General features: G+C 32.4%; 1 protein-coding gene and 1 long non-coding RNA gene across 2 annotated transcripts; one reads left to right on the forward strand and one right to left on the reverse strand.

The window, feature by feature from the left end:
• Nucleotides 1–211: 211 nt before the first annotated feature.
• Nucleotides 212–1,624, reverse strand: LOC123262035. The gene is made up of 3 exons (XR_006508828.1): nt 1,542–1,624; nt 1,294–1,502; nt 212–953 (listed from the first exon to the last, which is right to left on the reverse strand). It is a non-coding gene; the product is annotated as an uncharacterized LOC123262035 (long non-coding RNA).
• Nucleotides 1,625–9,800: 8,176 nt separating this feature from the next.
• Nucleotides 9,801–11,635, forward strand: LOC123261408 (ATP-dependent DNA helicase pfh1-like). Its single transcript, XM_044723001.1, has 2 exons — nt 9,801–10,902; nt 11,268–11,635. Exons 1-2 carry the CDS (start codon nt 9,801–9,803, stop codon nt 11,633–11,635), a joined length of 1,470 nt encoding a protein of 489 aa, XP_044578936.1.
• Nucleotides 11,636–15,708: the final 4,073 nt, after the last annotated feature.

Consider the following 15,708-nt stretch of genomic DNA (forward strand, 5'->3'; position numbering starts at 1 on the left):
TTTCGCGCGTGCAGCCGGTGTTCATCGATTTAGAAGACATTATCACGTCTAAAATTAAAAAAATGTGAGCCGTCATGGGATGCCTGGCAGATGTGAAACATCGTGTGTGTACAAGTAATATGCATAAAAGATAATATTATTACAGGAATTAAATATAGCCTAATGAAAAAATAAAGTATTACGAATTTCTTACAGAAAATGGTAACTTTATTTAATAAACATTTATTTACATGTGATATAAAAATTCGATATTAATATCAAGTGGCCACAATTTAAATATTTTCATCTGTGACTTCAGTAATAGTTATATTCGATGTTTCCTCTGCCGGTATTACTGTGACGATTGGTCGATGATAACTAAAGTACGTTACAAAAGTATTGGATGAAACATTATCAAGATATCTCACAAATACAGCATCTATTGTTGTTCCATATTTGGTAGTAGATTCTCTTGGATTGTAATGGCATTGATTCAGCTCTTGCAAAATTTACATTAAAATCTCCAGCTAAAATTAATGGTAGTTTATGTTTATTCGTTTTAAAAATTATTGAACCTCTTTGACTATAAGGAAATAACCTTTCATATAAAAATGAAATTATATGATCCATTTTGTTATTAGGTGAAATGTATACTACAATCATAATTAATTCACTTCCGTCTTATAGTTTAACATGTGAAGCACACATATCATCAATAGATGTTTCGGAAACATGAACTTCTGTAGCATTTTGAACTGCTAGATCCATGTTGAGTGTAGTAACATGTGAAGTGTTGTTGTTTTTGTAAATGGCCACTCCAGCGGCCAGATCTAAGATAAAAATTAAAATAGTCTGGTACTATTCGATTAATAAAGTCTTACACAACATTGATAGTATGCCTTGTGTTTAACTGATCAGGGTGGCGTCCAGTTTCAATAATAATATTTTGTGATCCCTGTGATGATTGTTGGGAACTGAAATATTAAAAAAAATATGATATTAAAATACACAAGAAAAAGAAAAAAAATTTTGAGTGTGGCTTCAATATACTCATGAACTCAAATCTTAGTTAATTATTGCAATACATGACTAAAGATTTGCAAATATAAATTTTATTAATAAATTTTTCCATATTAATTCCTTCATGAATAATAAAAAAATAATTAATTGAAGATAATATTAATATAATTTATATAATTATTAATCTTAATATAATTTATACAATTACTAATATGATTAATATGAATATAATTAATTAAATATAAAAATATAATAATTACATTTATGGACACTTGAAAAATACGATCTACTTACTGATGACTTGGTAGTATGCCATAGTGTAGTTTCACTTTCTTTGCACAAGGTTGATCACTTTGATCTTCTGAGTTATCACTATCACACATATTTTATTGTCAAAAATTAAAATAAAAATGTTTCACATCAAAATTAAATAAAACGCAGGTTATGTGTACCGTAGTAAACAACAACGTCGAACTGAGTGAGAAGCCACACCGTACACTCTACTACATATAAAATGTATATATATATACATATATGTATACCTCAGTATAGCGTGGCGACCCGTCGCCACACCGTACACTCTACTACACATAAAATATATATATGTATACCTTAGTATAGCGTGGCGACCCGTCGCCACGGCAAGCGTTGCCACGCCAACAATTCGGTTTACAAGTGAGTCTATAGATGTTTCACATAAAAAAAAAAAACGAAAAAAATTAACGGTTTTCCGTAATCCATAAATTTTATTAACCGGTAAAGTATTCCGTAAGCTTTATGAGAATGTCGAATAAGCAGTTTGTTAACTTATTATTCCGATTGAAGTAACCAATTTTGGTAAATTAATTATTTAATAGGCTAAAAACGTTCACGGTCATCTCGAATGAAATGTTTTTTTTTTTAGTATATATGATGATACATAATGAGAATTTATTTTTTTAACAATGAAAAAAAATTCTGAGGAAGTCTGTCCAAGTTATTATTTATCCGTCACCGTTGATTTTAGCAGTCATAGATTTTTCTTTGTCTATTTAATTTTTTAATCATCTGTAAAATGCGTAATCACACACGACCACGATCGGACGTCTAAACGCTAAATCTCAATTTTTTTTTATTACAGTTGGACAGAAATCAATAATAAAACTAATATCACTGAATGGAATAACATAAATTAATATATAAATCATTGTGTAAGTAAAGTCTACTTTCTGCAGAAACTTTTTTAAAAATTTCGAAATTATTACATTTCGCAGAAATTTTTGTATTGAAAAATACATTTTTATAAATTAAAAATCTTTCCTTTACAACATTTTTAGATTTTTTTTTTTCAATCATTATTTTAAAGTTTATTTGTAAATTTTTAAAGTTTTTGTTTGTTGAATTTGTATTAATGACTTTTTGTTTTTTTTTCTATGTGAAACATCTATAGCCGCACGTAAAACCGATTTCTGGCATGGCGACGCATGCCGTGGCGACGCGTCGCCACGCTATATGATGACGCTATATATATACAGTCTATATGCAGTAGTGTGTACGGTATGGCGACGCGTCGCCATGCGCAATCGACTGTGCGATTCTCTCCCACTCGATCCGGCGTTAAGCTATCTCTCTCGCTACACTGAGCTCGGATACCTATAGTGTATACTCCGTAGTGTATACAGTGTTGTTTACTACAGTACACATAACCTGTGTTTTACTTGAAAACAAATTATTTTTCTGATAATAAAATGTCTGACCGTGATAATTTAGAGAGTGAAAGTGATCAGCCTCCTGCAAAAGAAAGCAAAATCACACTATGACACACTATCAAGTCTTCAGTAAGTTAATTATATTTTTATAATTAAAGTATGCATTTATCTGTGCATTAAGCACACGTATATTTGGTGTGTTTTGAGCGCCAGTAAATGTAAAATCTACTCTCTTGGTAGATTAAAATTCACATAAATTTCATTGCATATAATGTTTTTAAATTAATTATTAATTTTAATTTCATTCTTATTGAAATTAATGCATTAAAACAATTACTTAGAGAATAAATTTATTAAGACTGACAGAATTGTATTTCAAAATCAGCTGATGGCGTGCAGCGCACGAATGTTTTTCTTATTTGTTATTAATATGAACATTAAAAAATTAATTAATTTTTCTAATCATAGTGGAATTTATAATTGAAACATTCATTATTGATATTTATAATTTACGATCTTTAGTAATATATTGAAATAACTAGCTAAAATTCTTGAGTTTACTAATATATTGAAGCCAATTTAAATTTTTCTGTATATTTTAATAACATATTTTTTATAAATATTTCAGAACCCAACAATCATCACAGGGGTCACAAAATATTATTATTGAAACTGGACATCACCAAGATCAGTTAAACACAAGACATACTATTAATGTTATGTAAGATTTTATTAATCGAATAGTACCAGAATAAACTAATTTTTATTTAAGCTTCTTTTAACACTTATATATTTTTTTTAAAGTAAATAATAAAAAAGAACGTCAAAAACGATACAGGGAGCAGAACAGAGACAAATTGAAGCAGCGTGAAGCGGAAAGAAGAGAACGCATACAATATTCACAAAGTATTGCCGGACCATCTACCTCTTCAAATACGAATAGAATAGAACTGAATAATGAAGAAATAATTACTGCTCAAAGTTCATCTGGTTCGGAAAAAATACAACCATCATCCATTCAAAGAAATGATCAAGGTAATGAACTAAATGCTCTCCAAAAAAAAAGAGAACGTCAACAAAGATACAGGGAGCAGAACAGAGATAAATTGAAACAACGTGAAGCGGAAAGAAGGAGGCGTCTACAAAATGCAGATGTGATTACAGAATTATCTACTTCTCCAAATATCGAATTTACAGAAATAATTAACGATCCAATAATAGATGAAATAAGTACAAATTCTCGAAATGTAGCTGGTTTAGAAGAAATGCAGCATGTAGTAGTTGAAGTATCTCAGCAAATTGGACGAAGTCAATCAAGTCCAAATACTACAGAAATCCACAGATTCGGTAGAATCTGGCGCCAAGTTCCGTTCAAAAATCCCGTTGTAAACGGAGCGCCAGACTACCGACTGTGTTTACTGTAAGCAGAACGGTATTTCGAGAATGCAAAATTTTATTTAATTATATGGTTCTCCTTTTTTCCAAAATGATATATTATAAAAAGTAATTTATACTTTATTTTACTGATATTAATTAATTATAATCAATTATAACACTTAATTCACTTAAAATTATTAGATTTTATCAGCACAAACTATAGTAAGCCCAGAAATTTTGATCCTGACTTTTTTTCGATGGGGAATGGTGACCGCCACAGACTAGATAAAATGAATATGTGTAGTAATCCTTCCTATAGACACGCAACTACAGTAAAAAAAAGTGATTCATAGCTTGCATCTATGGCCGCCAGGGTGCACTGGAATTACATCTACATAAACTGTAGCTTCAAGGGGATAGTTTGCAGTAAAAAATGCAGTCAACACGAGATTTAAGTTGTTATCAATTGTAAATTTTCATTATAATTACAAAAAATACTAAAATCCGAACAAAAACAGTTTCACTGTAAAAAAGTCGCGCCAAGTCCAAGTTCATAAGACTATTAGGAAAAAAAATTTTTTTTTTTCTTTACAAAAAGATACAAAATAAAAAAATTAAAAAATCCAAGTAACCGATATGATTGTTTATGATTTTCGGAAATTAAAAAAAATTTTATTGTAAATTTAAAAATTAAAAAAAAAAATTTAGAACGTACTTGGTGTGCGTCATTGTGTATTTCAATTTTTTTAAAGTCCTAATAAATAGATTTTACGAATTTCATTAAAAGTAAAATATTTTGCAACCACACACACTAAATACGTTCTAAAATTTTTTTTATTTTTAAATTTACAATAAATTTTTTTAATTTCGAAAATCATAAACAATCATATCGGTTACTTGGATTTTTAATTTTTTATTTTGTATCTTTTGTAAAGAAAAAAAAAAATTTTCTAATAGTCTTATGAACGTGGACTTGCAGTGAAACTGTTTTGTTCAGATTCATCTACAGTCAATTTAGATACCATAAATCAGCTCATGAATATTTTTAACGATAACTTTAAAAATAATTAATTTGGACATGCTTGCTCAATCTGCGATCGACTTTGGTTTGAAAAAGATTTAAAGAAACCATCTGCATCTGGAAATATTATTAACACAATAACTAACGGGCAAAATGTGGATGCACTCAAAATTTGCTCTACTTGTAAATCAGCAATAGATAAAAATAGCATTCCTAATTTTTCTGTTTATAATGGATTTCACTATCCAAAAAATACCACAACATTTACCAAAAATGGATTTCATCACTGAAAGGCTTATTTCTCCTCGAATTCCTTTTATGCAAATAAGAAGATTAAGGCACGTTCAAGGACAATTCGGCATATACGGACAAATTATCAATGTTCCTGTTTCTGTTGATACAATGGTACGATTACTTCCAAGAGATGTCAATGATGAACATTGCATTTATGTACATATTAAAAAAAAATGATTCATAAAAGTAGTTTTGTTTATGGCCTAATTAGCATCGGATCAATTAGACTGATGAATCATTTTTTAATCAAGAAACACCACTGATTACACAGCAGAACATTGACGAATTTAGTGAAAACATCGATATTGAAGAAAGCCTAACTGCTCAACAACAAACTTTGGTATGGAATGAAGAAAAATATTTAAGATTAGCGCCAGGGCAACACAATATCCCACAAAGTTTATTATTCGATGAGCATGCTGAAGAGCTATCATTTCCGAGTATTTATATGGGACACTTTAGAAAATTTAGGGATGCAGTCAAAGCTACACCTTTTATGATGGCATCTAGTGAACTGCGGACGTAAGGATCGGCGAGGAGTCAATCCCTATCATTTGTTATATATAGCTGTAAAAATAATGAGACTGCGAGTTCGTGACTGTTTAACGATCGCGTTTAGACATGTTGGTACAGATACCAATATAACTAAGAAACAAGTTCAATCCGAAGAGTATATTCATAGCTGCATAGAGTCTAATTTAGCTTTTCTACGGTCAATCCCGAATTCAGTTTGGTATTGGCCTGCAAGAAAAAAAGATTTATTCGCAATGATTCGGCAGCTAGGGAAGCCAACTACATTCATGACACTAAGCGCAAATGAAATAGGATGGCCGGATTTATTAACATTGTTACATAAATTAGCTGAAGAAAAAGAAGATATGCAAAATTTTATCGCATCGGAACTAAGTTTTATCCAAAAAAGTTCATTAATTAACAACGATGCTGTAACATGTGCTATTTATTTTAACAAGTTAGTTAATGTAATAATGACAATTTTACAATCAAAGAAGTTCAGTCCTTTTGGTAAGTTTAGAGTTATTAACTACTTCTTGAGGATTGAATTTCAACATCGAGGAAGTCCACATGCGCATATTCTTTTATGGCTGGATAATGCTCCCACAGATATTCTTGGAGAAGAGCAAAAACAAGCAATAGAAATGATTAACAGTTTAGTATCAGTATCAACGTCGGAAGCATCGGGAAACATAAAATTACTTACGCATAAGCATACCTTCACGTGCTACAAAAAAATTGGCTCTAATTCTGTGCAAAAGTGCCGATTTGAAGCACCATTCATGCCTTGTAAATCTACAATGATTTTAATACCGATGGAAAAAACGAATCCACTTTACAAAGAACACTTGAAAAGATATAATGAAATTAGAATTAACTTAGAAAGTAATGACTATGACAGTATTGATGATTATTATTAAAGTAATAATATCAGATCAGATGAAGAATACAAAGATATACTAAGATCAGGTATTAGTAGACCAAGAATATTCTATAAACGACATCCGTCCGAAAAATGGCACAATACTTTCAATCCATTTGTTTTTAATGTCTTAAAGTCAAATATGGATTTTCAGATAATTACTGAAGAATATTCTTGCGCGGCATATGTCGTCAAATATGTCAATAAAACCAACAGAGGCATTAGCAATTTACAACGCAAAATAATAGAAGTTATGAATGAGAATCCAGAATTCGATATTGTTGAAATAACTCGTAAAATGAGCGTTGACATGCTGAATACTATTGAGATGAGTAGTCAAGAAGCTGCTTGGTATCTTTTAAGGTTACCAATGTCTAAATCGTCAGTAGCGGTTCAGTATATTAACACTTGTTGGCCTATTGAACGACAGAGGATAAGAAAAACACAAAAACAAATTGATGAACTTGATGACGACTCTACTGACATTTGGAAGGAAGATTGGCATGACAAGTATCAAAAACGGCCAGAAGAATTGAAAGGAATTTCTTTAGCCCAATTTGTTTCAAACTATACTAAAAACAGAAAGGGAGATTACATCAGAAAGAAGCAGCCTCAAGTTATTCGTTATAGAAATTATGACATGACTCAGGATTACAAGGAGTACAGAAGAGAAATGGTGACCTTACATATACCATTTAGAAATGAAGACACAGTAATATTAGCAGATATGAAATTCACAACTATATATGATGAACACGAAAACGAAATTTTAGAAAAAAGAAAAGAATTTGAGTCAAATATTGATATTCAAAAGACAATTGATATATGCCGACAATTATGTCATGAAGGTGAGCTAATAGATGACGAATCAGAAGCTCGAGACATTCCCGGGAAAAAATGATCAGATCTGATCAGACATGAACAGGCATGAGTCTTCAGGTCTGATCAGGTATGAAAAATGACCGGGTCTGATCAGACCTGGCCAGGCATGTTCAGGTCTGATCAGATCTGTTCATGTCTGACTCGATCAAGTCCATAAAAAAAAAAAATCGGTGCCGACGGGGATTCGAACCATACACCTCGCGCTCTTCAGACTGACACTTTACCTCTTGACCAAATGATTCATCTTAACTTGAGAGTATCTTTCGAGCTACTTCAAGTAATTCAAATTTTATACATGATTTATCCTTATAGTTAACGGAGTTCTATACCTAATTTATTAATTATTAATAATTAATTATATATTAGAGTGATTTATTTGGAACGGCTATGTATTTTTTTTCGCTCTATTAACATATGGTTCTACACTGAGAGAGAATTTTATTCAATAGTAATAAAACAGTTTATTTGGACTTGAAAAAAAATTTAGTTAATATTAATAAAATTATATTAGTATTTAATAAAATTTCATAAGTATTTAATGAAATTTTCTTAAATACTAAAATGTGTTTATTAAAATAACCACGAACGACGCTTTCGTTTGCTGTCATTAATACGAATATTAAGTCATTAAAAGAAATAATCTCAAAAAAAAAAAATTAATATTCATCAATTAATTATAATATATTCAAATATATTTTCACAGTAAAGTCTTTTAATAAATAGTATTAAGATTTTTTAACAAGACATCCTAACCTAACCTATTTGTTTACTTCATGACGAATCACATGTAGAGATTTTAAATAATAAAAATAAATAAATATTCGATTGAATTTATGAAATCATAGTCTTTATTTTTAACAAATGCGTCTCTACATTGTCTGGTTTTCTGCTTCTGTTTTCATTTTATTAAATAATGTCTAACTCTTATCGATTCATTTGTGAAATTTTTAAATTTAAGTGCATAAAAATTAACATCCACTCGGATAACAACAGTTGTAGACTTTGTATTTCAAAATATAGTTCCGACAAAATTCAATTTTACTTAATTATTTATTCAATTAATTACTGATCAATACTTGTTAGTTAGTTGATTAATGAATTTTCTTTATATTACATGTAGATAAATATTCATTACATACTAAGAAACATTTATTATTATTTAATAAAATTTTTATTAGTATTTAAGGAAATTTAATTAATATTTAATAAATTTTTATTTGGGATTAGCCAAATAAACGTTTTATTAAATAGTAATAAAATTTCATTACTATTAAATAAAATTGTCTCTCAGTGTAGGCTAGATATCAGACATGGACAGGTCTGATCAGGTCTGAGCGTATTTAAGGCTTCAGACATGAACAGACATGAGCAGGCATGAACAGGTCTGATCAGGTCTGAACGTATTTAACGCTTCAGACATGAACAGACATGAGCAGGCATGAACAGGTCTGATCAGGTCTGAGCGTATTTAATGCTTCAGACATGAACAGGCATGAACAGGTCTGAACGGATTTAACGCTTCAGACATGAACAGACATGAGCAGGCATGAATAGGTTTGATCAGGTCTGAACGTATTTAACGCTTCAGACATGAACAGACATGAGCAGGCATGAACAGGTCTGATCAGGTCTGAACGAATTTAACGCTTCAGACATGAACAGACATGAGCAGGCATGAACAGGTCTGATCAGGTCTGAGCGTATTTAATGCTTCAGACATGAACAGGCATGAACAGGTCTGCTCAGGTCTAATTTCAGGCTTGATCAGATATGAACAGGTCTGATCAGTCCTGATCATTTTTTCCCGGGTTGCTACAAGATTTCCAGAGCCAAACCCCTTTGAAGAATTGTACAGAAATCCGAATGCTGCGGTTAATGAAGATTTACGTATAGCTAAGATTAAAAACTTGGGAGCAATAGCCAAAAGAAGAGAAAATATCATGAGTAATGATCGTTTTTGCGAACTCATGAGAAGCGCTAATGAAAAACAGAAAGATTTGCTGCTACACGTCATTCATCACAATTTATCTGCAGAGAGATCACCTTTACAATTATTTTTTACTGGCCAGCTGGATGTGGAAAAACCTTTGTAATAAAATTGATAATGGAAGTATATAACAGATTTTCTGATAATGATGGGTTCTGTAATTCATACATTACGTGTGCTTCGACTGATAAAGCTCCAATAGCTATTAACGGAACTACTGTTCATACTGCATTGAAAATATCATTGTCAAAACTAATTCCGTTGTCAATAGAAACAGCACAACAATATCGATGCTTATTTAAATATGTCAAAGTTTTAATAATTGACGAAATCAGTATGATTGGTGCCGAGCTCTTGAACCAAATAGATGCAAGACTAAAGCAAAAAATAACCGGAAATTTTGATGAAAATTTTGGTGGTCTAGACATTATTTTTATTGGAGATTTGCGACAATTACCTCCAGTCCGTGCAACTCCAATCTATAAGCAGTCTAAACAACAGATGATTGGACCCTTACTTTGGCGAGGATTAAAATTCTACGAATTAACTCAAATAATGCGTCAAGATAACGAAATGTTTGCTTCTATTCTCATAAAAATTGGCAGTGGTATTATTTTAAATGATGATGAATTAGCCGTTATCGAGTCTAGATTTTTTACGAAGGAAGAAGCCTTGCGCCTGTGTCCAAGTGGTGTACGATTATTTCATGATAATGCATCAGTTAACGCATATAACGTACTAGCTTTACAAACTGAAAATAAAATAGATTCAATTGCAATGGACATTATTTCTGGTTGTACTAATCATGAACAAGAAGCAAACATTAGACAAAAATTACATAAGTTGTCAGTGATTGATACTGGAGGTTTGCCATACGAAATCATTTTTGTTATTGGAAAACCTTATATTATTACAACTAACATAGACGTGGTAGACGGTTTAGCTAACGGCACCGTTGGAAAGCTGGTTCATATAGAACAAAATGATGAAAATCAAATAACTCGCATATGGCTCGTTTTTCCAGATAAAAACACTGGTATGGTGGCTAGAAGAAAAGCCGCTGCCTTTCTTGCGGAACATAATATCGATAGACGTGCAGTACCTATCGTACGTCGAACTTCAAGTATACCACTCAATAATAATAAAACCATTGTGGGAAAAAGAAATCATTTTCCATTGATATCAGGATGTGCTATGACTATTCATAAGTCTCAAGGAGGTACATATGACGAGGTGGTTTATGAGTATAGTAAAAGTCATTCTATTTCATTACTTTACGTAGCTTTAACACGAGTAACAAGTTTTGAAGGGTTGTTATATGTAACAGTCAGGATAATTTAAAATTTTATCATGGAAGAAGAGTAGATCCATCAGTTTCAAGTTTACAGCAAGAATTTAAAAGATTATCTCTAAACAAACTTACTACATTGCAAGGACTGATCACTGAATTTATAAACTCCAGAAATAAATTAACCATTTATACTTTAAACTGCCAAAGTCTCAGAAAACATACTACTGATTTACAAGATTCTATTTGTCAAAGGAGTAACTTTTTATTACTAACTGAAACATGGCTTCCTGCAGATGAATCAGTTGACTTACCTAATTTTCATTGTATAGCTGAATTTAAGAGACAAAATGTTAGAGCCGCTGGAGTTGCCATTTATAAAAACAACAATACTTCACATATTACTACATTCAACATGGATTTAGTAATTCAAAATGCTACAGAAGTTCATGCCTCCCAAACATCTATTGGCGATATATGTGCTTCACACCAGTGTGGCCAGATCGCACGATTTTTTTACCCCTTCTCTAGGCGTCGCGCGCGCCCGTACACAAGTAAGCGATGTGTGTCTGTGAGTCGGAAAGCCGAGCGGAGCCGAGAGAATCCGAGACACGTCGACAAATCGAGGGGAATGAAGCCCCTGCCACAAGACACAGAGGAGTAACTCACACAACAGTAGCTCTCTGTTCGTGTGAATTTCTCAGAATCCGATTTCAGCCGAAACATACAGCGGGAAAAATAATGCTGTAATTTTTATTAAAATAAATAAATAATGCTTTTTTGTTTACAACATATAGGTTTAATTTTTTTTTTTATATATGAAAAATAAATTATTTTTAATTAAAAGAAATTGAGAAAAAAAATTTTAATTAATTTTTTACGTTTTTATAGCAAATAGTTAATTATTATTAAATAATAAAAATAATAATAATAATTATTGCTAATACGTGTGGTTACTGGAAGTTCCCAAACGCAGTTTTTATATAAGTTTTAACATTTACCCGTTAAGCGGTCAAATGGCTCTGTGGCGTAAGCGTCAGCTTGCGACGACGAAACTTTTGTGGTCAAATCCTCGTCGGATTCAATTTTTTTTTTTTTTCATTTTATCAAATATTTTTTTTATGCTGTTATTAATAATAATAATAATAATAATAACAGTTGTTATTATTTTTATTATCATTGATAATGGTTATTTATAATAATTATTGCTAGTACGTGTGGTTACTGGAAGTTCCCAAACGCAGTTTTTATATAAGTTTTAACATTTTCCCGTTAAGCGGTCAAATGGCTCTGTGGCGTAAGCGTCAGCTTGCGACGACGAAACTTTTGTGGTCGAATCCTCGTCGGATTCAATTTTTTTTTTTTTTCATTTTATCAAATATTTTTTTTATGCTGTTATTAATAATAATAATAATAATAATAATAACAGTTGTTATTATTTTTATTATCATTGATAATGGTTATTTATAATAATTATTGCTAGTACGTGTGGTTACTGGAAGTTCCCAAACGCAGTTTTTATATAAGTTTTAACATTTACCCGTTAAGCGGTCAAATGGCTCTGTGGCGTAAGCGTCAGCTTGCGACGACGAAACTTTTGTGGTCGAATCCTCGTCAGATTAAATTTTTTTTTTCTCCAATATTTTATCAATCTTTTTTAGTTATCATGTCAATAAAAATCCCCAATCGTAATTTATTAAAAATTTTGATTCGTATTATAATGAAATAATTAATGTAGCGGTTCTTGCCTCGTCAAGGTCAAGCGTCCGACGAAAGCGCGCTCAAGCCTCCGGTAGCGTTGAGTCGTCGCGCGCGAAGTCACGCCATCGTTGCTTAAATGCCCGGGCTTTTAAAGACGCGTTGTTGACGTTTCCGTCGTGAGACAAAAGACGCTGCTTTTGTTTGTCTGTCAATATTGGCGCATTCTGTTCACTGTTATTCCGCCATTAATATTTGTGCAGTGTAATGTGTTAAACGTGCCTATGGATTATTTGGGTTTGATTGCTGTAGTCCAGTGATAATTACAGGTATTTTAATAATTATTTTACTCAACTTTCTTTCATTATTCATAATATTAAATATAAAATAAAAAAAATATCGGTTTTATTCCGCGGAGGTGATATAATTCTGTTTTTTTTTTTCCAACTCGTCCATTTTCCCGGCGTTTTTTATTAATTACTTTTATAAATAAAATTAAATAAATAATTATCGCATTTATGGTGTCGTTTTTGGTGTAATTGTCGGTGTCGTTTTTTGTGTAATTATCGGTGTCGTTTTCTGGTGTCATCGTTGGTGTCATTGCTGGTGTCATTGCTAGTGTCATTTTGGTGTCATCGTTGGTTTCATTGCTGGTGTCATTTTGATTATTGTAAAGTCGTATTATTGGTGTTGTTTTATTTGTTATAAAATTATGGATTCATCAGAGCCTTCAGCTAAGAAATCCAAAAAGTCAAAATCTTTCCAACATCAATGGTACGATGATAATCCCGAGTGGAGAACATGGGTCAAGGAATGTTTGTCAGATTCAGAAAAGTTTTTATGTGTTATTTGTAATGAAAATTTAGCTTGTGGTCGTTTTGAAATTGACAGACATTCCAAAACCAAGAAACATTTGGGAAACTTGCGCGTGTACAGTTTCAAGAACTCTAGTTTTCCAAATGTCGTGCTTCCTGAAATTTCTTCATCAGTTTGCTCTCAACTTGATTCCAGTTCATCTTTGTCTTCATCTGAACTGCAGTTTAATGAACGAGTTAAAGCAGCTGAAATTCAATTTGCGACCTTGATTGCTCAAAACAATATTCCTTTGTCGACTGCACCACAAATTTTGAAATTATTTCAGTCGATTGGTAAAGAACCTGCTGTTCTCCAAAAGATGACAGTGGGTAAAACCAAAGCGACTGGAATTATTACAAATGTTGTGAGTGTTCGTGAGTCCGAACGGATCGTTGAAAATGTTCAAAAAACGAAATTTTCTATTCAAGTAGACGAGACCACTGATATTACGAATGACAAATGGATGACGTTGATGGTCCGCTATGTGGATCCAAATACACTTACGGTTAACAACGAATTACTTAAATTGCTTCATTTAGATGGGACGGACGGTTCTGCGAAACGTCTTTTTGAACAATTTTGCGATGCGTTGGCCAGACTGGGAATTCCGTTAGAGCAAATCATCGGTCTTGCCTGTGACAATGCTTCAGTTATGGTTGGCAAAAATAACTCCTTCAAAATTTTGATGACTCAGCAAATTCCGAATCTTCGGACGTTACCATGCATTTGTCACTCTCTTGCCCTCGCCTCAAAAGAAGCATGTTCTAAGATTCCAGTCGAAGTTCATGACTTTGTTGCCAATATTATTTCTTATATTAATAATAGCCCGAAACGCAGCGCCATCTTTGCTGAATTTCAAGAATGCTATGAAGAAAAACCTATTATCAAGATTGTTCGATTCGCTGGTACACGATGGTTGTCTCGTCAAATTGCGATTACAGGGATTTTGAACAATTGGCGAGCGATAGAGGCTTTTTTGATTTATCAATCTTTGGAGAAATGTGAAAAAGGAGATGATTTACTTGCAATCTTGCAGAAACCATCGACAAAAGCGTATTTACTCTTTTTGCAATGCGTGCTTAAATCTTTCAACGAGATTAACGCTCATTTTCAAGGGAGTAATACTCTAGTCCACGAGTTGCAGCCACGTTCGATGAAGCTGCTTCTTCAATTTCTCCAGAGGTTTATGGATCCACTTATGTTGAAACCTGAAACCTTTTACGATAACGTCCATAACATAAACTTTGAAAAAGTTTCGAATCAACTTAAGTTGTTTGAAGTAGATGTTGGACCCGATTGTCGAGAGTATTTACTGCTTCAACAAAAGTCTGGAGTTCCTGAATCAATCATTGAGCAGGTGCGCAACGATTGTTTAAATTTTCTTGTAACCGCTTCCATTGAAATCCGCCGGAGACTGCCGATCGATGATCCATTTCTCTCAGATCTGACAGTTTTCGCGAAGGAAATTGCCCTCTTCGATCCTGACAGGAATTCATCGTTTTCGAAAGTAGAAAACACCTGTCATGCTCTTAAAGTTCCCGGAGGGAGACTTATTCAGGAAGAGTGGAGTTCCTTGTACTGTGTCGATCCGAATTTGAAAGAGCAATGGAGCAAACTACCATTTGACGAAATGTGGATAGAAATTTGCAACTTTACTCGTTCAGATGGGACTTTACAGTTTCCGAATTTGCGCTTACTACTAAGTATCATTAGAGCACTTGCCCATTCAAACGCTGCGGCTGAAAGGGCATTTTCTCTCATACCTATTTTTAAGACAAAGAACAGGAATAACCTCAGTCACAAAACCCTGAATTCACTTTGTGTGATAAAATCTGTCTCCAATTCAGGGAACCTACGAGCATCAGAAATGTCGATCGACAAAAGTTATATTGGATTGATGTCTTCATGTAATTTGTACTCAAAAGCGGAGAAGGCCGCACCCAAAAGCTTGACTTTGTATTCCTGCGAAAGTAGTGATGATTGCTGAGAAAAGAATCATACTGCTAAGAAAGTAGGTCTCTTTTCTTCTGGCTGCTCGACAGCTCTTCTACTCTAGATTTCGACGTTGTAAATGTTTGCCATAGAGTGATAGTTTGTTTAGTATTAGTTATAATTATTTATAATTTAAAAATGTATATATTTATAAAGGAACTCGTGCTCCAAGCTCGGTTCGTTTTTAACTGA

Source organism: Cotesia glomerata, linkage group LG3 (genome assembly GCF_020080835.1).
Source record: "Cotesia glomerata isolate CgM1 linkage group LG3, MPM_Cglom_v2.3, whole genome shotgun sequence".
In the NCBI taxonomy this organism is placed as follows: Eukaryota; Metazoa; Arthropoda; class Insecta; order Hymenoptera; family Braconidae; genus Cotesia; species Cotesia glomerata.

Excerpts from the sequence above, each read along its gene's own strand:
- LOC123261408 (XM_044723001.1), top strand. The coding sequence starts at position 9,801 with ATGGAAGTATATAACAGATTTTCTGATAATGATGGGTTCTGTAATTCA. Across the intron at positions 10,903-11,267 it reads TATTCATAAGTCTCAAGGAG|ATGAATCAGTTGACTTACCT; the intron begins GTACATATGACG and ends GGCTTCCTGCAG.